Source organism: Prionailurus bengalensis, chromosome E4 (assembly GCF_016509475.1).
Source record: "Prionailurus bengalensis isolate Pbe53 chromosome E4, Fcat_Pben_1.1_paternal_pri, whole genome shotgun sequence".
NCBI lineage: Eukaryota > Metazoa > Chordata > Mammalia > Carnivora > Felidae > Prionailurus > Prionailurus bengalensis.
In genome coordinates, this window is record NC_057360.1 from 17,672,223 (window position 1) to 17,698,138 (window position 25,916).

General features: G+C 35.8%; 1 protein-coding gene across 4 annotated transcripts in view; it reads right to left on the reverse strand.

The window, feature by feature from the left end:
* The window catches only part of COP1 (COP1 E3 ubiquitin ligase), a 259,690-nt gene that overhangs the window by 64,537 nt on the left and 169,237 nt on the right, over nt 1-25,916 (reverse strand). Inside the window, exon 16 of one of the 4 annotated variants that reach the window (XM_043568159.1) lies at nt 15,299-15,423. The exons of the other annotated variants lie outside the window; for them this stretch is intronic. Within the exon in view, the coding sequence (XP_043424094.1) occupies nt 15,416-15,423 (8 nt within the window). The 3' untranslated portion in view covers nt 15,299-15,415. Of the gene's footprint in view, nt 1-15,298; nt 15,424-25,916 lie in introns of those variants that run through there. 4 annotated transcript variants of the gene reach the window in all.

The window sequence follows — 25,916 nt, forward strand, 5'->3', positions numbered from 1 at the left end:
TATCTTCTCCCATTATGTAGGTTGCCTTTTAGTTTTGCTGATTGTTTCCTTCGCTGTGCAGAAGCTTTTTATTTTGAGGAGGTCCCAATAGTTCACTTTTGCTTTTATTTCCCTTGCCTCTGGAGAAGTGTTGAGTAAGAATTTCCTGTGGTCGAAGTCAAAGAGGCTTTTGCTGCTTTCTCCTCTAGGATTTTGATGGCTTCTTGTCTTACTTTTAGGTCTTTCATCCAATTTGAGTTTATTTTTGTGTATGGTATAAAAAAGTGATCCAGGTGCATTCTTCTGCATGTCGCTATCCATTTTTCCCAACACCATTTGCTAAAGAGACTGTCTTTTTTTCCATTGGATATTCTTTCCTGCTTTGTCAAAGATTAGTTGGCCATATGTTTGTGGGTCCATTTCTGGGTTCTCTATTCTGTTCCATTGATCTATGTGTCTGTTTTTGAAATAGTACCATACTATCTTGATGACTACAGTTTTGTTATACATCTTGAAGTCCAGAATTGTGATGCCTTCAGCTTTGGTTTTCTTTTTCAGTATTGTTTTGGCTATTTGGGGTCTTTTCTGGATCCACAAAAAACTTAACACTGTTTGTTCTAGCTCTCGAAGATTTTGTTTTTACATAATTTCTACACTCAATGTGAGACTCGAATTTACAACACCAAGATCAAGAGTCTCATTCCTGACTGAGCCAGGCAGATGCTCCATAACTGCAGCTTTAGAATTCTGAAATTCAGTAGAAATGGTCCTCCAACTTTGTTCTTTTATAAAATTGTCCTGGTAATTTCTGTCCTTTAGCATTTCCATATAAATTTTAGGATCCGTTTATCATGTCTTGGGGGAAAAAGCCTGCTGGAAGTTTTACAGTGACTGAGTTGAATCTATAGGTCAATTTCAGGAGAATTACCGTCTTAACAATATTAATGCATCCAATCTATGGACACAATGCATCTGCATTTATCTTAATTTTCCTCAGCGGACTTTTGCAATGTTCAGTGTATAAGACCTGCACTGACTTTATTAAATTTATTCCTTATGTATTTTATTCTTTTTGATGTTATTCTGAACAGAATCATGTTGTTATTTTTGGATTGTACATTGTTCATGCACAGAAAGACTATTTTTTATACTGATATTTTATTCTGTGGCCCAGCTAACAATTATCAGTTCTAATCCTTTTTCTTTTTTTTTTTTTTTTAAGATTCCTCAAAATTTTCTACATATGGGATGATGTCACTGCAAATAAAGACAGTTTAATGTTTTCTTTCAGATCAGGACATCTTTTATTTCCATTCTTCCCTGGCAATATTAGCTAGAATCTCCAGTACAGTGTTGAACCGCAAAGGCAAAAAGTGAAATCCTTGCCTTGTTCCTAATTGTAGGGGAAAGCATTCAGTCTTTCACTAGTAACTATGACTTTCACTTGTGGTTCTTCACAGAAACCCTCTGTCAGACTGACAAAGCTTCCCGCTATTTGTTTAAGAGTTTTAATTATCAGGGGGTATGGAGTTTTGTCAAATGCCTTTTCTGTCTTTATTGGGATGATTGTGTGGTTTTAGTTCTTTATTCTATTAATATAGTCTATTACATTAATTGATTTTTGGATGTTGGATAAATCTGGTACTCCTGGTATAAATCTCACACTGACATAGTGTATAATCTTTTAGATATGCCATTGAATTTGGTTTGCACGTATTTTATTCAGGGAATTTGCATCTGTGTCCTTGAAGAATATTGGTCTGTTTTTCTATTCGTGTGTATTTTGGGCTTCTGGTTTTGAAAAGTCTTCAGGGAACAACTTGTGAAGTACTAGTATAATTTCTTACCATTTGATAAAATTTACAAGTGAAGTGATCTGGGTCTCTGCTTTTCTTTGCAGGAAGGTTATTAGTTACTAACTCAATTTCTTTCCTTTTCATATGTCTATTCAAATTCTCTACTGCCTCTGAGCCAATTTTCATAATATGTGATGTTCTAGAATATTTTCACTTCATCTATGTTATTAATTTGGCATACAGTTATTCCTAGTATTCTGCTGTAAACCTTTTACTATCTGAGAGGTCAGCGGTAATCTCCCTTCTTTAAATCTTAATTTTAGTGACCTTTTTTTCTTAGTCTACCTAAAGGTTTGCCAATTTTGTGTTGCTCTTTTCAAACCACCAACTCTTACTCATTTACTCTCCTTTTTTTCCTGTTCACTATTTCATTATTTCCACCCTATTATTTTCTTCCTTCTGCTCATCTTTGGCTTGGTTTGCTATTTTATTCTAGATTTTTATGGTGAGAGCTTAGATTATTAAGATCTTTCTCATTTTTAATATAAACACTTGAAGACAGACATTTCTTCTAAGCACTGCTTCAGCCACTAGCACAGATTATGATATATATTTTCATTTTCATATACATTCACTTCAAAATACTTTCTAATTTCCCTCACAAGTTCTTCTTTGACTGAAGGGTTATTCAGAAATTTCCAAATATTTGTGGATTTCCCAAATTAACTACTAAGGTCAATTTCTAACTAAGTTCCATTTTAGCCAGAGAACATGATTTTGACTATTTTGAATTTATATGAAATTTAAAATTTATTCACATTTATTACATGACCTAATACATGATCTATCCTGGAGAACGGTCCATGTTTGCTCGAAAAGAATGTACACTCATTCTGTTGTTGAGTGGAACGAGTTACACGTGGGACTGTCAGGTCACGCTGCTACTGCCATGCAAGTATTCTGCGTACCGGCTGCTTTTCTGTCCAGTTGTTTCATCAATTATTGACAGTAGAGTCCTTAATTCTCCAACTACTTTTGGTGAATCGTCTACTTCTCCCTCCAATTCTACAAATTATAGTTTCATGCATTTCAAAATAGTTTGTGAATATCTGTATTTATAATTGCTGTATCTTGCTGAATTAATCCTTTTATCATTATACAATGGCTTTCTTTGTTTCCAGCACCAATTTTTATTTACAGTCTGTTTTGTCTGATTTAAATACAGCCATCTCAGCTTCTTCTTGGTTACCATTTGCACGCTACATCTTTTTTTATCTTTTTACTTCCAGTGTGTTTGTCTTTGAATCTAAAGTGTATCTTATAGACGGTACACAGTTGGTTCCCGTATTTTTTTCCATCCATTCTGTCAATCTCTGTAGCGTGGAGTGTTTAATCCACTTACATTTAACATAATTATTTATATTATAAGATTCATACCTGCAACTGTACTTTTTGTTTCTCCTACATCTTTTTTGTTTCTACATTTCGCCCCTGGCCTTTTTTGTGTTAAAGAGCTGTTCTCCAGGATAACACTTGTGTTCCTCTGTTGCTGTTTTTTTATTATATTTCTTAGAAGCTATTTTCATTATAGATTATAATTAGCATGTGAATTTAAGAAAATTTAATTCAGACCATCACTAATTAATTTTAATATTATGGGGAAATTTTGCTCAAATATAGCTCTTCCCCTCACTTTTCCACCTCATCCTCTGAGCTATATGGACACACATACTACATCGTTTTAGGGTACAAGCCCACGAACACAATTTTAGAACTCCTGTTTTACTCAGTTGTCTTTTAAATCAGTCAGAATTGTTACCAAAAATACATTTTAAACTATCTTCACCTAGTGTTTTTTATTACTCTATATGGATTTGCATTTCTACCTCATATCCTTTCCTTTCAGCCTGAAGGCCTGTCTGTAGTGTGTCTTGAACGGTAGCCATGCTAGAAAAGAACTTGCTCAGTTTACGTTTATCTCTGAATGTCTTAAATTCTTTATTTTTTCATGGATTTGTTTGCTGGATATAAATTCTTTTGACAATCTTCCTTTCAGCATTTAGAATATATTACACTGCCTTCTAGCTTTCATGGTTTCTGATGAGAAACTGCTAATCTTACTGAGGATCTCTTTTATGTGAATTGCTTTTCTGTCACTGTTTTCCAAGATTCTCTCCCTACCTTTGGCTTTCAATAGTTTGAATTTGAGGTGTTTAGGTATGCATGTCATTGAGTTTATCCTACATTGAGCTCACTGAGCCTCGTGGGTGTGTAAACTGATGTTTTTCATACAGTTTAGGAAGATTTTGGCCACTTTTTTCCTTAAATATTTTTCCATCCCTTTCTCTATTCCCTTATTTTCTGAGAGTCTGTTTATGTTGGCATGCTTAACGGTGTCTCACAGGTTTCCAATCCTCTATTCATTTTTCTCCATTCTTAGACTGGATAATCACTACTGACCTAACTCCAAGTTCACTGATTCTTCTGCCAGATCAAATTTGCTTAGGAGTCCCTCTAGTGAATTTTTATTTCTGTTATTATACTTTCCAACTACAGTATTTCTATTTGTTTTTTTTTCTATTTTTCTTAATACTCTCTGTTTGGTGAGACATATTTTTTAAATTTCTCTTTCATTCCTTAATTGTGGTTTAATTCATTGAATGCTTTTATTAACAGCTGCTTGCAAGTCTCTAAGTGAAAGCCCAACATCTGTGATAGTTTGTACTAACTTTTCCTGTTTTGCATATGCCATAGTTTTTTGGGGTTTTTTGATAAAAAGTAGATATTTTAAATAATAAAATATAACTCTGGAATCAGTTCCTATATCCCTCTCCTGGGACTTTTGTTGGTGGTGTTGTTGCCACGTATTGGTCTAGAGACTTTTGCAGAAGTGACTCTAGTCTGTAAATCCCTGCTGTATGGAACCACTTAAGTCTCACTTGATTCCTTTTGTTTGTTTGTTTTAATGTTTATTTATTTTTGAGAGAGAGAGAGAGAGAGAGAGAGGGAGAGAGAGAACGAGAGAGCATGAGTGGGGGAGGAGCAGAGAGAGAGGGAGACATAGAATCTAAAGTAGGCTCCAGGCTCTGAGCTGTCAGCACAGAGCCCGACACAGGGCTGGAACTCACAAGCTGTGAGATCATGACCTGAGCCAAAGTCGGACGTTTAATCAACTGAGCCACACAAGCACCCCAAACTTGGTTTTCTTTTTCAAAAATTTTGTTTTGTGTTTTTTTTAACCTAGCTGAGTGAAGGTTGTTCTTAAGTCAGTATCACTGAGTAGTCACAAATTTTTCTTAAATGTTTTGAGCTAGTACATCTACTACCCTTTGCCAAGGGCACCTGTGTATTAGGGCATTCTTTCAAAGCTCAGGCAACTTATAAATCTCTGTTGGTCTTCACAGGTAAGCAACTGGAGCCCTCTCCAATTTTTCCTGGATAATTACACTGCCCTGACAACCATTCTACATCCCAGGAACACATTAGAGCTTTTTCAAAAGCCCCTGTGGCTGTTTTGTTGCCCACATCTTCCTTTTAAATTTCTGACTCAACTGTTTGCCCCATTTGGTATCACAGCTTAGACAACTGTGATACTACATCTGAGTGTTTTCAATAAGACCTTGGGTATAAGTCTAGCCCCATGGAGCCTCTGAGTCAGGTCAAACAGAAAAACATCCCGTGAATGTGGCTCTCTCCAGTGAGTTCTAAGTCAGGTCAGATAGTGGGGCTTTCTGAGAAGCTCCTGAACCAATTTTTTCCCAATACTGGCTACAAGGCTGCTGGTTTTCAAGGATTATATACCACAGAGTTAGCTCATTTTTTATACATTTGCCTGTATTTCTGTTCCTTATATGGAAGCGTGTTCCTACATTTTGTTTTCTGTTTACTATTGTAATTGCATTAAGTAATCACCTCAAATGACAGCAATCAGCTTATACTGTGGAGGTATAAATGTATAGCTGCAATTGGCAAGTGCTAAAGTAAAAATGGGGGAAAAAGTCCTGTTTCAAGTGCTGTGCTCAGGTAAAATGTATCAGTTACAAAGATTAAACTTCTCTTTTGCACTAATAATTCAAAATGGAAAAACATTTCTATAAAATAAGGCTTTGACTTCTGGTTACCTTATCAATTGAAAATAATCTGATATTATAAAAATAGCACAGTACAGTATAAAAATACTATCTTATTTTCAGGTTACTAAAAAACAAAAGGAGTAGGTAATGTATTAAAAATGAAGGGATATAAGTAAAGGTTAAATTATCTCACTGTGTACTGCAAAAAGACTGTACAGTAGCTGGGTAAGAAAAGTAGTGTAGAGACTAAGCATAAAACGGGCAATGTTCCTACAGACTTGGCAATCTCAAAAGAAACTGTGCTACAATACTCAGAAGCAGCTTACTATGTGCAGTGGTGATTTATTTTCAGCAAAACATATACTACTGCAAAAAAAACAACACCACCATATACTACTCCATCAATTATTGTTATTATGTCATCATGCTGCTATTGTCTTTTTTCAGTTTTATATTTTTACTGTACTTAACTAGTATTTGATTTGACTATAAGTTGCTTAAGAGCTAGGAACATAAGAAAGTGATCCGTAGTTTTATACTTGTACATATACTTTAGTAACATTATGATAAAAATAGTTTATATCAGAGGGGAGAAGTCCTCAGTAATTTTCTTTTACAAAGCGAAATCCTTTCTGAAGTGTCACCGTAAGTTTTAAAAATATTCTTAATAATTTCAGGATTTAGCATATGATCACATTTCTATGTCTTCTGTTTCCCCCAAACTTATTTTGAAAATTTTCAAACCTGCAGAAAAGTTGGAAGAGCGATAAACTGAACAACTTTGTACTTTTCAATCTAGACTCACCAAATATAAATATTGTTACCTTATTTGCTTTATCCTTTCCTCTACAAATAAACAGACTCTTTTTCTTCCCCATGAACCATTTGTTAAATAAGTTTCAAACACCAGGATATTTTACCTATAAAAACATCAGCACCTACCTTCTACAAACAAGAAGAATTTCGACAATACCATTATGTCATATTCAAGAAAGATTGATAAGAATACAATTTAATACATTCTATATTCAAATATCCCAGCTGTTTTAAAGAAACAAAACCCCGAGTAGCTACTTATTTATTTAATTTTGTTCAGGGGTCACTCACTATATTCAATTTCTATGCCTCTTTGTTGTTTTCTGTATAACAACTTCCTAACACTGTTATTTTTGAGCATCTCAGGTAGTTGTTTTGCAGACAGTTCCACATTCTGAATTTGTCTGAATATTTTCTCACCATTATGTTCATGTTAAATATTTTTGACAAGAATACTATAAAGATTATGTTCCTTCCTACTGCATCACATGGCATATAATGTTTGTACCAACGGTGTGGCAAAACTTGATTTCTCAGTTAAATGCCCCCATGGCCTTGTCAATGTAAAGAAAATTTGTTTCTTTTATTTGAACCAAATTATGCTACATACACAACCATTAAGAGGAATACCAACAGAGAATAATTTCCAGCAAAATTAGTAATTTTCCTGTAGGGATACCACAAATAAAGTGTTTCACTATTAATAAGGTAATCATTATTAATATGGTAAAATTACAGGATGAAAATAATCTCTTTGGAATACTGTAGAAATATCTTATTGAACTTAATATTTAATGAAGAGTTCATTACCTTTACTGAAGTAACAATAAAACAACTGTAACTGAGAAGTTAAAGTTTTTAAGTGTAGTTTATGACACAGCCATGCTAGACTATGTTCCAAAAAGGAAGCATAGAAAGGAAACGGGTTCAGTCCATAAACAAAATGGCCAGTGGGAAATCAAACTCAATTTTAGAAATCTTGAATTCTATTTTCAGGTTTCCCAGATACTTGTGAGCTTATAAAACTTTTCAGTGTCCTAGCTTTTGGATGTCACCATGATGGGGCTGGGGTCAGAAAGTAAGCTGAAGAAATAAAGTTTTCCTTAGGCAGGGCAAAAAACTTCTGAATATTTTAAAATACGCAGGTCCAGGGGTGCTGGGCTGGCTCAGTCAGTAGAGCACATGACTACTGATCTCAGGGTTGTGAGTTTGAGCCCCATGGAGGGGGGCAGAGTTTACTTAATTTTTTTAAAAAAAGTAAATGAAAATAAATACATAGGTCCACTAGTTACTGATATTTACCTCATATAGATAACATTACTGATTTTAAAAACAATAATTACGTGATTTGTTAATGCCTTTAAGCCTTCACGGATGTCCTAAAATACGATGTTAGAGATCTGAAAGAAAGCTAGTCTTTGGAAAGAGAAGGATCAAACAAGTATAAGTTACATAATACAAATGCATATGAAATACTGTGGAGCATTTCTTTTTTTTTTTTTTTTTTTTTTTTTTTTAAGTTTATTTTTGACAGAGACAGAGTGTGAGCATGAGCTGGGAAGGGGCAGAGAGAGAGGGAGACACAGAATCCGAAGTAGGCTCCAGGCTCCAGGCTCCAAGCTGTCAGCACAGAGCCCGACGTGGGGCCCGAACTCATGAACTGTGATATCATGACCTGTGCCAAAGTCGGACACTTAATCGCCTGAGCCACCCAGGCGCCCCTGGAAGCATTTCTTTTTAACACCCACTCTGGATTGGTTGTTAGATCTCGTTCATCATTTGAGAAAGAATCAATCAGCAACTGTCATTGCTTATTCTTTACCAAATACAATCGGCTCGGGTTCCAGCCTAAATAAAACCTCAGACATAGTAAATTTAACGCAGTATTAGTTAGCCTTTATGAAATACCCCTCTAATTCTTACCAATCTGCAAAAGATATACAAGTAATTGTGAGCAATATTGTCACAAAAATAGTAATTACTTATCTGTATATTAAAGCCACAATCATCAAATAGTAGTTAAAAACAAACAAAAACAACAAACAAAAACAACTTCCAATTCTATATGTGAAACACTTGGAAGTCACTTTATCTTAATACCAAATAAAAGGTGAACAGATTAAAACATCAACAACTCTTTCCGGATTCCTAAGAGAGGCGACAGCTGTACTCAAGATTGAAGAGACAGGTCAATGAATGAATTAATGAATAAATTAATAAGCCCTGACTCGTGAGGGGAAACTGTGATAGAAAACAGTGTCTGGATAAAAATCTGATCTGTAACTGATGACCTGCTAGAGGCTCAGTGTGAACAAGTCTGAGAGTTAAAAACTCCAGGGAGACCCACTCATAGACGTCCTCCACAATTTTATTAGATTTATTTCCCAGAGCTTGATCAAGTTCACAGAGTATCTTTGGAGTAGCAAAAATACTCCGTATGATGCTATAATGATGAATTCATGTCATTATACATTTGTCCAAATCCATAGGATGGACAACACCAAGAATGAAGCTTAAGCTAATCAATGGACTTTGGGTGATTATGATGTGTCATTGTGGGTTCAATAATGTTACAACTGTACCTATCTGGAAAGGGATGTTGAGAATGAGGGAAGGTATGCATGCGTGGGAGTAGGAGATATATGGGGAAATGTCTGCATCTTCCTCTCAATTTGCTGTGAACCTTAAACTGCTCTAAAAAAAAAAATAGTATTTTTTAAAAAGTCTCAGTTATATATATTTTCCCTAAACATTGGTTTAAAAAATCTCAGTTACAAAAAAAAGTAGCAGAAACATTTATATGCAAGTCCTCCTTTGCCTAACTTATTTGAAACCCCAAGATACAAAATAGATTAAAGTAGAGCTGCTCTGATTACAGCCCAAGTAGGAACAGGAACCCTTTTTATACTAAGCCTCTTTTCTCCCTATCTGCCTGGCCTTCCTTTCCACCACTCGACTCCTGAAGAAACTCAAGAAATATAATTCAAGGGGCACCTAGGTGGCTCAGTCTCTTGGTTTCAACTCAGGTCATGATCTCACGGTTCCTGGGTTCAAGTCCGGCATCAGGCTCCGGGACAACAGTGTGGAGCCTGCCTCGGATTCTCTCTCTCTCCCTCTCTCTATGCCCTCCCCCCTCTCAAAATAAACAAACTTAAAAATGAAAAAAAAAATTTAAAAAGAAGTAATTTGAAATGAAATTACTGTATTGATGAATATGAAAAAAAATATTTTTAGTTTTCCATACTGTTCTTCCCCACCCCCCCCAGGGAGACAGTATATTAATGAATTCCAAAGCTCACGGGTAAACAAAAACTTCTACCCCTCCCCCCAAATCCAACTCAAAATATCAAAAATAATAGAAAAAAGGTTTAACATTTGTATTTATTTGAATTTATCTGAAAATATATACATATTAGTTGTGGAATATAGTTTTATTATCTTACTGCAATAAAGATTAGAGGTAAACATAAACCACACAACCTAAAATATTCAGAGCTTCTAAGATATGAAATAAGCACAAACTGTAGGCAAAAATTCCTGATCTCACAGTTTGTCTGCTTAGTTTCTATATAATAAAATGTGAATTACTAGGGAAATTTAAAGACCTATTTTCCTCTTGGCAATATATTTTTTTTAATGTTTATTTATTTTTGAGACAGAGAGAGACAGAGCATGAACGGGGTAGGGTCAGAGAGAGAGAGGGAGACACAGAATCTGAAACAGGCTCCAGGCTCTGAGCTGTCAGCACAGAGCCCGACGTGGGGTTTGAACCCATGAACCGCGAAATCATGACCTGAGCCAAAGTCGGACGCTTAACCGACTGAGCCACCCAGGCGCCCCATTGGCAATATTTTTAAAAGTCAGAATTTTATAAAGTCGTTCAAACATCAAAAATCTAAATCTAGAGGCAATGTCATCCAAATCTTGAAGTCTCAATTTTAGAAATATAATATCTGGCATGTCCACACTAGAAACAAAGCGCTGAAATCCGTAACTCAAAATGCAGTACAAAATTATTTGCTCAACTTGGCCCCGTTTGCTAAGTTTAGTTTTGCAGCCAAACTAAGCAGCTGCAAAAGTATCTGAACATTGATTTTGTGAGAATTAATTTGTTCAGTCTTCACTGATGAGCTTTACTTCAATCTCTTTTCACACACTTTTGCTTTACAAAGTCAAAAAGCAAATAATGCTAATAATGACTAATGAATATCAGAGACACTTAATTTTTTTTCATTACTAGAAAGGCACTATTAAAACAACTCCTGTCCATCACTCAGAGCCCAGGCTACGACAAAGCTTCTGGAGATTCCTCCATTTAGATAGGCGAATAGACAGGCAATTACAACATTCTAGGCAGGTCCACACCACCCTTTCCCTTCCCACTAACTCTTTGATATCTAGGTCCCTGAGGCCAGCAACTTTCTATCACTACCATTAATTAACCAGGCAATGTGACTTCAGGTCACATGCTCAGTTCTCTGGTTTTAATCCTCTGCTCTTTCTAACCCTTTGTGATTTTAATACTTTATAAGCTCTGCATCTAAAATAATATTTTACATATTTTATCTAAAATGTTTGTTGACAGAGGATTTTCAGTTTATTTTGTCTATCATATTGTTAGAATCAGAACTCCCTTCTGAGTTATCTTATTACTTTCTTTGACATAGCCATTTGAGGCAAGATTTCAAAATAAAAAACTGATTAACCCTCAACTCAGGTCAAGTAACTATTTTCTGGTGTGTTTCACAACTGTCCCTCCATTTCCAGGAGCACTTTCATCTGACCCAGGGTGCATAGAGATCTGTATTTTAAACAATGTGCCAGAATTATTGTCTTTGTATAGTAGTAATATAATAAATTAGTTTTTCAATCATACTCTTGCATGAAGTCTAAAATGGAGAATTTAAGTATAAAAGATAATGCAGATTTGGGGCTCAGTCTATTTAATTACCTCTTTATGCTATTTTAAAAAAATCAAAATATATCCTATTATCTCAATAACAGTTCACAAGAAAGATTTATTTTTCTTTTACTGGACAGATCTGAGCCTTGTGTTTTCTAAATGCTGTTAAAACAGAGACTTAATATTTTAATGCTGTTATGTTCACTAGACAACAAAGCTTTCTTACTGGGACACATAAAAGGCCTACATCTACATTTCCAAATTCTTGTTTCACCAATTCAGAAATTTGTCAATATCTTTTTATTTTTTATTTGAGAGGGAAAGCACGCACGCGCGCACACACACACATGCATGTGAAGGGGGAGGGGCAGAGAGAGAGAGAGAGAGAGAGAGAGAGAGAGAGAGAGAGAAAGGGGGGAGGGGGGGAGGGAAGGAGGGAATCCCAAGCAGGTTCCGTGCTGTCAGCACAGAGCCCAATGCAGAGCTCTATCCCACAAACCGTGAGATCATGACATGAGCTGTAATCAAGAGTTAGATGCTTAACCAACTGAGTCACCCAGGCACCCCTGTAAATGTCTTTAGTATAGTTACTACAGTCCCAGGGGAAGGGAAAGGAGAAGGAGTAGACGTAAAACTGCTGAGGAATAATCTCAAAACACCAATGCTTGGTCTCCTCTCTGAAGATTATAATTTGGTAGGTTTGAGATAGAAACCAGATAAAATTTTTCAGTTTCTCAGATTTTAAAAGCTATTGTTCTAATGCTATTTTTCACAATATATTGTAATTTATTTGCTTGTCTATCTTATCTAACGAGCTGTGACATCAGGAAAAGTAGGATTATTTTTTATTTTTGTATGCACAGTAACAAGTATATTTTTTTTTAGCTTTTTTTTTTTTTCAACGTTTAATTATTTGTGGGACAGAGAGAGACAGAGCATGAACGGGGGAGGGGCAGACAGAGAGGGAGACACAGAATCGGAAACAGGCTCCAGGCTCCGAGCCATCAGCCCAGAGCCCGACGCGGGGCTCGAACTCACGGACCGCGAGATCGTGACCTGGCTGAAGTCGGACGCTTAACCGACTGCGCCACCCAGGCGCCCCACAAGTATATTTTTTAAATGTGTTTCTGGAGTTAATAAATGAATGCTATAACTCTAATGAAAAGAATTCCAGGCACTCTGGTAAGTGTGACAGAGGGGAAAAAAAAAATTTTTTTTTTTTTTTAGAACGGTTACAAGGTCAAGCTCCTCTAAATAATCAGTACGTACTTTCCTTCTAGGTACTGAGAAACCTTTAGATATATATTTCACGTTGTAGAAGTAGACCTGTAAGTAGAACTGCAGAGTGCAAAGTCCACTGAGTAAATGTGCTTATGCTGGTCAGTATCACACCAGTCTTCTAAGGATCCAGGGTGTAACTAAGTATCACTTAACTGCAATCTCACAGATGTTTCATACGACCAAAGCTTCCCAAGGCTGACGCTCCCATTCCATGTGTCTCCCAACAAGCTTTTATTCAGAATCCAGTATTCCAGAGTTATATCAAGTGGCTGGTTTCGTTTTTATTTTTTGCAATTTAGATCTGGTGCAGATCCATCTTTTTGTATCCATTCCTCCATCATCCACCTAAATATCTGTCCATCCATCTGCCTGTACAATAAGGGTTAACATCTTCTATCCATCAGGTGCTGAGTTACCTAAACCAGCTTTTGGTTGTTTGGAAAAAAATCTTTGTCTTCACTTGTGAAAGATTTTTTGGCTGGATATAGAACTTTGGGTTAAATTTCTTTTAGCACTTTATTTTTATTTAAGAGAGCGAGTGAATATATGTGCAAGTGGGGGAGGCACAGAGAGACAGAGAGGGAGAGAGAGAATCTTAAGTGGGCCCCACACCCAGCATGTAACCCCAACCCAGGGCTCGATCTCACCACTGTGAGATCCTGACCTGAGCCAAAATCAAGAATCGGATGCCCAACTGCTGAGCTACCCGGGTGACCCTCTTCTAGCACTTTAAATGTGTCAGCGGCGCCACTGGTTTTTGGCCTGTATAGTTCATGATGAGAAGTCTGCTATAATTTTTATATTCCACTCTCTATATTTCTTTCATTCTGACTACCTTCAAGAATTCACTTTGTTTTCAGTATTTTGACTATGACTTAACTAGGCATTTTGGGTCCATTTTTTATTTTATCCTCTTTGAGGTTCTGTGAGTTTCTGGTATCTGTGATTTGTTATCTTTCATCAGTCTTGGAAAACTTTTGGTCTTTATCTCTTCAATTTTTTTTTTCCTTTTCTCTCCTACTTCTACAGTGCCAAATACAAGTGTGTTTTATTATCCAACAAATCTTGGATACCGTGTTGTTTTTCCCTCCCACTCTTTTCCTGATGTTTCATTTTGGGTAATTTTTATTGACCTACCTTCAAGTTTATTTAGATTTTTCTTAGATTATATCCAATCTGCTAATGAGCACATCTAAGAAGTCCTCATTGTTAATATCAAGGTTTATATTTTAGTATTTCCATTTCACTTTTTAAAAATACTTTCCATCTCTCAACTGAAAACTCTTCATCTTTTCAAGTATATTGTCTACCTTTCCTGCTAGATCCTTTAACATAATATTCAGTTATTTAAAAATTTCTGTCTCATATCCTAACATCTGGGTCATCCATAAATCTATGGATTTCTTCTGAGTTTTGGTAACAGAATGCTTACTCTTACTTGTCTGTATGTCACATACTTTTTTTTATTAAACAGAAGAGATCATATACAGAACAGTAGATACTGAAATAAATGGTACTTCTGCTTGGAAATAAATATACCTCTTTTTCTGTAAGGCCATTCATGTAAGGGGATCAATCAATCTAGTCAGTGGTTAAACAGCATTTCAGTTTCAGTTGTTAAGCTGGCCATTAAGTGTACCACAGGCCATTAAGTGTACCACAGGCTTCAAATCTTTCCAGTCATGAGCTATCATCACCTTGTGCTTAGTGTGGATCCTGGTCGAAAGAAATTTTTCTCTGTATTCCTGTTCTACTCTTACCTTTTTATCAGTTCCTGCAGGTCAGCCTAAGAGAGAATCTTTCTCCATGCTCTTCTCCCTCCCTCAGTGGCAGAGGGTCTTAACTTGTTCCTTTTGTTTTATTTGGTTGTTTTTATTTATTTTTTTTGCTTTTTGTAGTAGGATTCCATTTGGAGCAGGGGATCTCAGTTCTTCTGGTCCATCATGAGTCTTAGGAAGAGTTCATATGCCTGAGCTTCCAATGTGGGGTCTTCTTAGCATTCCAAGCCCCCGCCATCATGGCAGCCAAATTCTACATATATCTTGTGCATGTTTTAGGCAAGAGAGAGTTTCATGCCACTTCATCAGTGGTAGTAGATCTCTGCTTTGCACTGATGCAGGATACTGGGCTCAAGAAGTTTTCCTCGTTCACTTCCAGTAGCTTAAAGTTTCTGCTCCATATGAGAAGAGGATTCGGAGAAATGGGTGATGTCTTGTGCTGGTCTTTCGGTAGGGACTGATCACTTTGTGAACTCCTGCATGCCTGATGTAGGCTATTGCCCTCACCCATTCTTTCTTGTTAGAAGCCAGTGGAGTGACATGGAGAAGAGCATATGAGTAAGTGGGCACTCCCCTTTTGTTTCGGGCTTCCAGTTATTCTACACAGATATGCCAACCCACACGTGGCCTTTAAGAATGCATTAAAATTTTAGCTCATTTCTTCTTACCAGCTTCTATGGTGGCTACTTCTTCCTCTTGTGGTCTGCAATTGGTGAATAGTTCATGTGTCCCATCCTTCCTTGGAGGGGCTTGTCATTCCTTGGAATTCAGTTCCCATGCCTTGTGACCTCAGCTCTCTGACAGGGGTCAAGAAAAGTTATAATTTTGTAGCTCATACAGCTTTTTCTATTTTCAAGATGAGAGTAACATTTTCTGGTGGTTTTCTATATACAAAGCAGAACTCCCAAAGTGCCTATCGACAGCATTTTCTTATCATATTTATGAAACACACATTCTAAATTCTTGCATACTTATAAAAAAACTACACTGGTCCTGCCTGGTGTAGTGTTTCTTTTCACTCACACCAGTCTACGATAGTAACAGCTCAATCTTCCCTTGTTCACACTGCAGCAGCACTTTTAAAGTATCCTGGCTAGAAAATTTTAACATATATACTGGCAAACTTGGCCTCACAGTCAGTTGGTTGTCACACTGACATCAGCATCACTATATAGCCAGTTAGATATAAAGTCTGATAAAATGACTAAGGAAAAGAATAAATACAAGGTATAAATATAAGAATAATTTCTAAGTTTATGGAAGGTGAAAACAGTATTTTCTCAGCAAAATCTCAGATATTTTTATTGGATTAGTAATCTGAAAAAGGCCTTTACCTAGGTTTCCTGGCATGGTTCAGAACTGACAGGGAGAGTTAGCAAGAACTACAGTGAGCTGGTGGTGATGAAAATAAATCACAAAATATGTGTGAAGTGAGAGGAAGAGACATAAACATGGGTTTGAGAGCGACCGGTAAGTGCAGAATGACAGGCAGGACTAGAGAAAAAAAGAAAAGAAAGGAAAGGAAGAAGAAGAGGAGGAGACGAAGAGGGACCTGACAGAAGAGGGGAAGGAGGGAGGTAAGGAAGAGTGAAGGCAAAGAGAATATAAGAGAGAGAAAGAGAAGGGAGAAGAGAGAGGAGGAAGAGAAGAGAGAAAAAAAGGAAGGAAAAAGTTGAGAGAGTAAAAGAGAGTGCTAGAGAAAGAGAGAGCACGAGCAAGCATGAACACGTAAAAAAAGAAGTTTCTGAGATGCTCAACTTCTTTCTATCCACAGATGGTTCTATTATAGTAGACGAGTCCAGGTTTCCAGATTCCTGTATGAACGTAAGAAAAAAATCCCAGATCTCACCAAAACTCCTTTCTTTAGGTCATGAAAACATATTTCCTTCCAATAAAAAATATTTTGTTTTTCCATTGAACATTGTACAATGACTCATTTAAAAATTAATCTGCCAAATAAAGCACTTACCTAGCACCTAATTTTTGACCAGTAACAACCATTCATTGACTCTCTACCATCTAGAACTATCCACTCCCATCATCTCCCCAATTAACCAGGTAGACTCACAGACTTCTACTTTTTTGCTTAAAAGAATACCATAAAACTACAGCCTCATAAATTTTAAGTCAGTGTCTAAAAGTTCTCATCACATATTTAAATATTTGCAAGAGTTGTCATTTATAATATATTTGTGTGGTGACATTTTAAAATATAAATTTAGTGTACCTAATGAAATCTAAATACCACAGTGATTTGATGTTCAACATCATCCTTTTAAAAATACATGAATAAGGGGCGCCTGGGTGGCGCAGTCGGTTAAGCGTCCGACTTCAGCCAGGTCACGATCTCGCGGTCCGTGAGTTCGAGCCCCGCGTCAGGCTCTGAGCTGGTGGCTCAGAGCCTGGAGCCTGCTTCCAATTCTGTGTCTCCCTCTCTCTCTGCCCCTCCCCCGTTCATGCTCTGTCTCTCTCTGTCCCAAAAATAAATAAACGTTGAAAAAAAAAAAAAATTAAAAATAAATAAATAAATAAATAAAAATACATGAATAAGCTATTCTTTAATAATGGAAAACTTTACATACTCTTTTCCTTGAATTTACATAGACATTCTCCTTGCAAAGTAAAATTTATCCAACTGATTTCATGCTTTTTATACTATCTTACTTATTCTCTCTTCTCTGGAAAAAAAATGAACATTAACCTCATTTCCTGTGACCAAAATGCTCTAACTGTAAGAAATTCTTTCCATATGAATTATCATTAAAATTATTAGTTGCACACAACTGATAAATAATACAACACACGTTGACAACTGTATTATTAAACAAAAGTAACATTTTATTGGAAATGTATATTTTCAAAACGGGGTTGTGCAATCCCCTCTCCCTGTGCCCTCTGTCCCCATTTTGTTCTGGTAACTGTAAATAAATATTATACACTCTTAGAATTCTATTCTTATTGTCCAGCATTAATTCTATTCCTCAGGTTCATTTATTTCTATAGATATGTCATAGAAATGGAAATTTTTCTCAATTTTTTAAATCCCAAATTTATGCCAAAAATCTCATAGTAATCTATCATCAAAAAAAACCTTTTAATGATTTATTATTTTGATTAGACCATCCTTCAATTTTACTAAATGCAAAATTTATAACCTTGTTACTTGGTAATTAAGAGCAACTGAAAATCACAATTTCTGCAAAACACTCAAATGCTTTTACCGGTGTCAAATCAAATATACAGGACGCTAATCCTTTATCCCAAGTAGTTGGAGCAGATAAGTTTTACAATACTGAATTTTTCTGATTTTGACAGGAAATATGCTTCATATTATGTACCACTCCCATTAAGGTTTATGTCAGCATCCTGTAATCAAATATATTACTATTACTGCTGGAAAACTTACGAAAAATTATACTAAGGTGTGTGTGTGTGTGTGTGTGTGTGTGTGTGTGTGTGTGTGTGTGTGTGTTTATCTGCTCTAGATCTGATGTCATCAAATGAGCACTGAATTTCTGGTATTCAAAGCTTTCTGGATTTTCACACTGCAGATATTGGGAGTGTGGATCAGTATTAATTATACCTGTTATTGTGGTGCCTGGGTGGCTCAATCAGTTAAGCGTCTGACTCTTGATTTCCGCTCAGGTCATGATCTCACAGTTCATGAGTTTGAGCCCCACATAGAGCTCCTGGATGCCAGTGCAGAGCCTGCTTGGGATTCTCTCTCTCTCCCCGTCTCTCTCTGCCCCTTCCCCACTCTCGCACGCATGTGTGTGTGTGTGCACGCTCATCCGCTCTCAAAACTAAAAAAAAATTACACCTGTTATTGCCATAGTCTCAGAAAGGTTGCAAAAACTCCAAATACTGCAATTTTAATATAGTTTAGCCTACAAAGTGTTTTGGGTGCACTATTTCGCTTTGTGCTTTTGTGTTATTTTATGATTTAAATGTATTTTTGTCAAAACCTGACAGGGTAGATTTAGCTTATCAGCTTACATATTAAAAACAACTAGATTTATTCTGCCAGATTATCTTTTTGAATTCAAATTGAAGTGTTAATATGCATCCCTGTAATACCACACTGTTTTTCTGAATTCTGATGCTATGACAGATAAATGGATAAACAGGGTGCAAAGTTTATTGCCCAAAGGAATAAGAAGGTCCACATTCAATACCTGGTGCTAATAAGCTCTCAGCTTTGCTTCCCCCAGTGATACTTAAGAATAAGGAACAATGCATACTTTTCCACTTCCATTGCTGCACTCAACCGACATCTAAAGTAAAAGCACTATAACACTGTATAAAATATACTTTCTTTAATGCCATGTTTCGCTCTTAATAGAAATATCTATAAGAGAAAAAATGATAGAAAGTTACTCTAATAATGACATTTTGAATCATCCCTTTGATAATCCCGAGGTTTTTACAGCCTGGAACAATGTACCATATTACAATTCATGAGGATGTGACATATGCTTTTCCCTTGGAAAACAGGAAAAAAGCTATCGTAAAAGTTGAAGTCAAAAGGACAACAGGCATGACACCTCACATGTCAATGTCAGGTATATCAACTGGCACATGAAATTTGGGGATCTAAAACTGAATCTTCTTAAATCTGTTAAGTTTCTACACACATTTGAAATACTTCCAGTGTTCCATCAGGATGTTCTTACTCCAGTTTGAAAGCTTCTGTTTTACATTACATACCAAGTATTTAAGTGTATCTTTCCACACATGAAGATTTTTTTAAAGCATGTGTATAAAGGTACTACAGTGATTTTATGTTGATTTTTCCTGTACTTTCAGACAAGTGGAAGCCGGTGAAGGTAATACAATAGGCTACATGTATACTGCCACTCTATATGTAATGATTTTTTATAGACAGAAGATGGTTAGAGCCTTGATAATTATGTAAAAGGCCTTTATTCCCTCGATACCATACAACTTCATAGAAAGTGTATTAATCAGCCACTGCCACAGAACTGCTGTGTAATAAATATTCCAGAATGCAGTAGCATAAAACCTTCATTTATTCTCAACAAATGAGGGATAGCTTAGAGTTGGCTGATTTCAGTTCAGCTTGTTTGTGTGTCTGGAGGTTGAACGATTTGGCTGGGTTAATAAGCAGGTACTGCCCCAACTGTCTTCCCCCGCCACCCCACCCACCGCCCGCCCCTGGACCAGCAGCTGGCTTGAGCATGTTCTCCTCATGGTAATGGCAAAGGGGCCAAGGCAAGTCACTGGTCAAACACAGAGTCAAGGGTGGGTGTTTCCCACAGCAGAAAGCACTATTTTATGGCAAAGCACATAGATACAGGGAGGGGTGAAGAATTGAGACCATTAATGCAATTTACTATCAACATTAAAATCTAAAACCTATCTTTCAGTATCGTACAATAGCTTAATATTGATTAAAAGACGACTAATTAATTTGGCTCTGTTGTTAAAATTAGTAGAATCTATAATGTGGTTTATACACCTTAAAATTAATTCAGAACCACTAATGGAAGAAGTATTAACAGGTGCTAGCACTGTATTTATGCACTGAAGGTAACAAAAAGATGAGATAATTATCAATCAATGGAAAGAAAGCTGGCTTAGACAAGCTTTCAAGCTCCTGGCTTATAATACTGACATGGCAATCTATGCATTCTATTTTAAGCTAGGGGTAGGGGGAATCTGGTCACATGTGATTTAATTCAATTTAGCCCATTAAGATAATATTTTAAACACAGTGTCTAAGAAATACCTGTAACTCAGATACTAGTGGCTAAATTTTATATTTTCTGCAGCAGCCCTTTATAATACACAGTATCTTCTTAGATCTTCATTCTAATTTTCTCAAGAAATAATCTGTAAATTATGATTCATCAATCTCCTGTGTTAAGTATATTTAAAAAAATCTAACCTTGCAAACAACGTGAAAACACCAAATAAATGTTTAAATTCAGAAAAAGGATTTCAATTTTCTAACATGAGTTTTCCAAAATATTTAAGGTATTGCATATGACCAATTTTCAATAATCTATAATATATAATAGTAAGCCACACTTAGAAGTCAATTTTTTAAAACTTCAATGAGGAAAAACACATTTTCTGGAACCCTTTCAGTAAATCACATAACAGGATGTAAAAACCTTCCTCCCCTATCAAATCCATATTTGAATACGCAACGGTAATCTTGTTTTACTCTGGCATTGGGCTTATTCAAATAATTTCCTTAAATATAACTCATGCTAACTGTAGGTGCTTACAAAAAAAAGCATAAATGATATAGCTCAATCTAAAACCTTAGTGAACTACTGGGAATGAAAACAACAAAAACTGAATCGTTTTGATGAAGTCTCAATCTTTCACAAAGAAAAACTTGCGAGAGACTAGTGTATCTGTTCACTTATAGCTGCCAAAACATCAGTCAACTTTAAGAAGTTTCCATGGAAATATCTTAAAAGTCACCAAGAAAAGAAACTATTTAATGGTACTTTCTATAAATGTCTATATGCTAAATTTTTTACATTGTTTGAATTAGTTTACATTTTTTACTTTTTAAAAAACTTTCTTTGTGACTTGGAAAAACAGCCTGCATACAGAAGAGTCTATACAACATATGTGAAATTTCAACCTCGTAACTAGTAAACTGGTTACAAATACAAACATTACCAAATTTTAAAAGCCTCTTGTACACCATATTTCTTCTCCATCTGACAGGTAAGCACTATACTTAAAGATATAATAATTATTTCCCCTCTCTTCTTTATGGTTGAATTTTATATTCCTGCAGTGGATAAATATATTCCTAAACAACAGTTTGTTTTTGCATGTTTGTAAATAGAATTACACTGTACATTCTTCTGTGACTTCCTTTCATTCAACCTATTTGCTTATTATTCATCCATATGGATTCATGGAGCTGCATTTCATTCTCACTGCTGAATGTTTCACAGTATGAATGTGCAAACAATGCCATTACATACATTATTTAAATACGTATTTCTCGGGGAGCCCGGGTGGCTCAGTCGGTTGAATGACCGACTTTGGCTCAGGTCATGATCTCACGGTCTGTGAGTTCGAGCCCCGCATCAGGCTCTGTGCTGACAGCTCGAAGCCTGCTTCGGATTCTGTGTCTCCCTCTCTGTCTCTGCCTCTCCCCCACTCATGCTCTGTCTCTGTCTCAGAAATAAATAAACATTAAAAAAATATATATATATATACGTATATATATATATATATATATATATATATATATATACGTATATATATATGTATTTCTCTAAGGCAAGGATTCTCAGACTTTGGAGTGCATAAAATTCATTTGGGGAGACTGTTAATTAAAAAAAAAAGGTTCCTAGAGTCCATCAGAAATTAAGAATAAGGAACAATGCATACTTTGATTCAGTAGGTCTTGGTCAGGGTGCTAGAATTTGCATTTCTTATCAAGCTCCTAAGTGATATTGATGCTAACTGCTGTGCACACAACACTTTGAGTAGCAAAGCTGTAGGGTGTATTTATCATTTTCTTATCATTTATTTCAAAGAGTTCTTCATGAAATCTGGATACTAATACCTTGTCATTGTAGGTGTTATCTTCTGCCAATTAATGACTTTTGCTTTAAATTTTATTGGAGATAAATTTAATCACCTTTCATTTATGGTTTATACTTCTGTGTCTTAAAGCCTTCCTTACCACAAGATCATGAAAATATTTTCTTACATATTATCTTCTAAATACTTTAGAAGTCTTACTGTTCATATTTAGGTAATTTTATCAACTGGAATTGACTTTGTGTATTACATGCGGTAGAGCAAAAATTCCCATAACAACTGTCAGAGTCCAAAAATTCTGTATTTTCCAAACAATCACCTTTGCCAGGTATCAAATGTCCATACGTTTGTAAGCCTGTTGCTGGTTCTGTTCCACTAATCTATCAATCCTTTGCCAAAATAAAACTTTTTATTTACCATGCTTTAACCTTGTTTCTGAGTGTCTCCTGTAAAGAGTACATTATTACATTTTGAACATTTTAACTAGCCTCTTAATCCCTTTTACTTGGAGCAAATTAGACATTTCCATTTACTTTTAGATATATCTGCAGTTCTATCAGCTTATTTTCTTTTTTAATTACCCCTTCTAATTACCCCAAATATTTGATGCTACTTTCCTGTTCTCTTGGATTAACCAAATATTCTACTCCTTCCACCTTGCCACAATAACAGTTTGGATTTTGTACTTTGGTTCTATTATTTTATTAAGCTCCCTGAGGAATTACATCATGTATTTCATACTTCCTAAGTGTGTGTAGTGCTTACTCAATACTAGGTTTCAAAAACTGAATGATCGTTGGGGCGCGTGGGTGGCTCGGTCAGTTAAGAGTCCAACTTCAGCTCAGGTCATGATCTCACGGTCCGTGAGTTTGAGCCGCGTGTCGGGCTCTGTGCTGACAGCTCACAGCCTGGAGCCTGTTTCAGATTCTGTGACTCCCTCTGTCTCTGCCCCTCCCCTGTTCATGCTCTGTCTCTCTCTGTCTCAAAAATAAATAAACGTTAAAAAAATTAAAAAAAAAAAACTGAATGATTGCATCTATTAAATTAGTAACAGCTGAACAGATGCCTAACTTTAAATATCTCACTGCATTTAATATAAATACAAAATTTCCTTTGCAGTCTGTTTTTAAAAATATCTTGTAGCTACAGTGCTACTTACAGGCTGGAAGGCAAGAAACATAAATAGGTGAAAATTTTACTAGGGACGCCTGGATGGCTCAGTCGGTTAAGCATCCAACTCTTGGTTTCAGCTCAGGTCATGAGCTCATATCTTCGTGGGATCAAGCCCCACATCTGGACCTGCGCTCATGGTGCAGAGCCTGCTTGGGACTCTTCTCTCTGCCCCTCCCCCACTTGCACAGTCTCTGTCTCTCTCAAAATAAATAAACTTTTAAAAATTAAAAAAAAAAAAAGGTAATGATCTACGAGGTGATTCAAAGTTGTTTTTAGACTCTAGCATCCCCGAAAGTACACTGCATGACTAACTAATAGAATACTTTGTTTTTTAATAGTATTGGCTTTATGCATGCCACTCCCATTTGAGTTCACTCAAGTTACTTGCAAAGTTGAAAATAAAATGTCTTTAATATTCATTTTCGCCCTATTATTTTTATACTACTTACTGTTCATGAATGCTATGACACTAAATCCAAATTTGTTAAATATTCAGAAATTTAATTTATTTAACTATGAAGGAAAAGACATCATCCCCACTGGCAGCTGCTGTATAAAATAAAGGACAAGGCATATTTATAAACCTAGCAAGCCTAAACCTTTTCCCATTACTTAAATAACATGGGAAATTACAATAAAAGACACCTCAAGCACTTACACATCTACCTTACTCAAGTTTCTCCATGTTAACTCTAAAAAATGAATTAAATTAGGTTTCATACCACTTTAAACACTGGCTTCTTAAATTGAAAGGAATTAATTATACTTTGGGGTGGGGGCAATAGAATGGAGATCTGGAGCACAGAGGTCCATCTTTTAGATTCAGCCCTAATTTAAAGAAAGAAAAAATACTATAAAATAAAGAAAGAAAAGTAGTATAAAAAAATGCTTAGTGGCCTCCTCCTCAAGAAATGCTGTATCTATCTCTCTGTGGAGAGATACCTGTAAAACTGTTAAGAACAGTACATCTAAAGAGGCAGTGTAAGGATACTTGGTAAAGAAGAACTTAAGCTTTATGTGTAACATATGAAAGTTGAGAGTGAGGATATAATCTTGTACTATGTGTACAATTAAATATACACAATTTTTAAAGGATTACATCAATTTTTAAAAATTGTTTTATTCTTTGTTGAGAGAGACAGAGACAGAGCGTGAGCAGGGGAAGGCAGAGAGAGAGGGAGACACAGAATCTGAAGCAGGCTCCAGTGTGACCTGTCCTCAAAGAGCCCGACGTGGGGCTCATAGTCACAAACGGCAAGATCATGACCTGAGTCCAAGTCAGATGCTTAACTGGCTGAGCCACCCAGGGGCCCCTGATCACATCAATTATAAGCACTGAAGATGCATATATCAGATAGCCTCAGACAGCTTTACTCAGACTCAAGAAATCTGCGTGGAAGAATCTTTATAAAAATTCTGAGTGAAAAATTTCAGAGTAAACAACATGAGTCAAATATAAGGAATACTGAAGCCGATCATGGAGGGTTTGCAACGGAAGCAAAGGAATCTATATTTATTCTTTAAGTAATAAGAAGCAACTGAAAGTTTCACAGTAAGGGAAGTAATATGTAGGTATTTAAAAATAAATTATCAAGAACAAAAAAACAAAAAACAAAGGTTATCTTTTCCTTTTGAAGACTGAGTTATTATGCCAATCACAAAAACTACAAAGTATCAAAAATAAGAAAACAATATTTTAACTGTCGTAAAATACTACGTTGTATGACTATATCATATATATTGTTTTCTTATTGATGAACTTTTTTTAATTAGGCAATGCTGTAAGGAACATCTTTTTCTTGGTTGAATCATATGAAATTGGTGTTTTTGTAGGTCAAAAATATTTGAATAGGGACGAATAAAGTAAGTTTTATGGTTAAACTTACTTTATTCTCTTTATGCTAGCAGTAATCTTTCATTTTGGACTATACAGTAAATGGTAAATGTTACCTGATTGTTTTTACTTGAATTTCCCTATTGTTAGTGAAGTTAGACATATGTTCATATGCTCATTAGCCACTTGGATTTCCTCTCAAATTTCCCACTTATATTCTGGGCTCATCTTGAGTACGGAAAACAAAGCATTTCTTTACGGAAAACAAACAGTATGTTTATGCATATGAACTATTTAGCTTATTGAGAGTAACAAAGACTTTACAGTAACCAAAACTAAAATTGTTTATTGACAACAGAGTTAAATAAGATATTTCAGAATTCCTGTTTGTTCCGGACAGTATACCTTCCCAGTGAATATATTATTCGCACAAATGCCACTCCTAAATCGGAATAGTAACCTTACTATTTATAGTAAATGGATTTATATCACTAATTCTAGGGGGGAAAAAAAACTATTATTACTTTAAAAAGAATGCCTTAAGAGCATATATATTTCCTATCTGTTATACAAAATACAGTTTAAAAAACTGCAAGACACTTCAGGTTAGTATGCAAGCAACTCTGATGATCTCTTAAAACCACAGACTGCTATGAGTTCAACTTACTTTAATCTTGCAATGCTATCCCAAACTGGCTTTAGCGAAGATAGATTGGAGAAAAATAGTTTTTCTACCTTTTT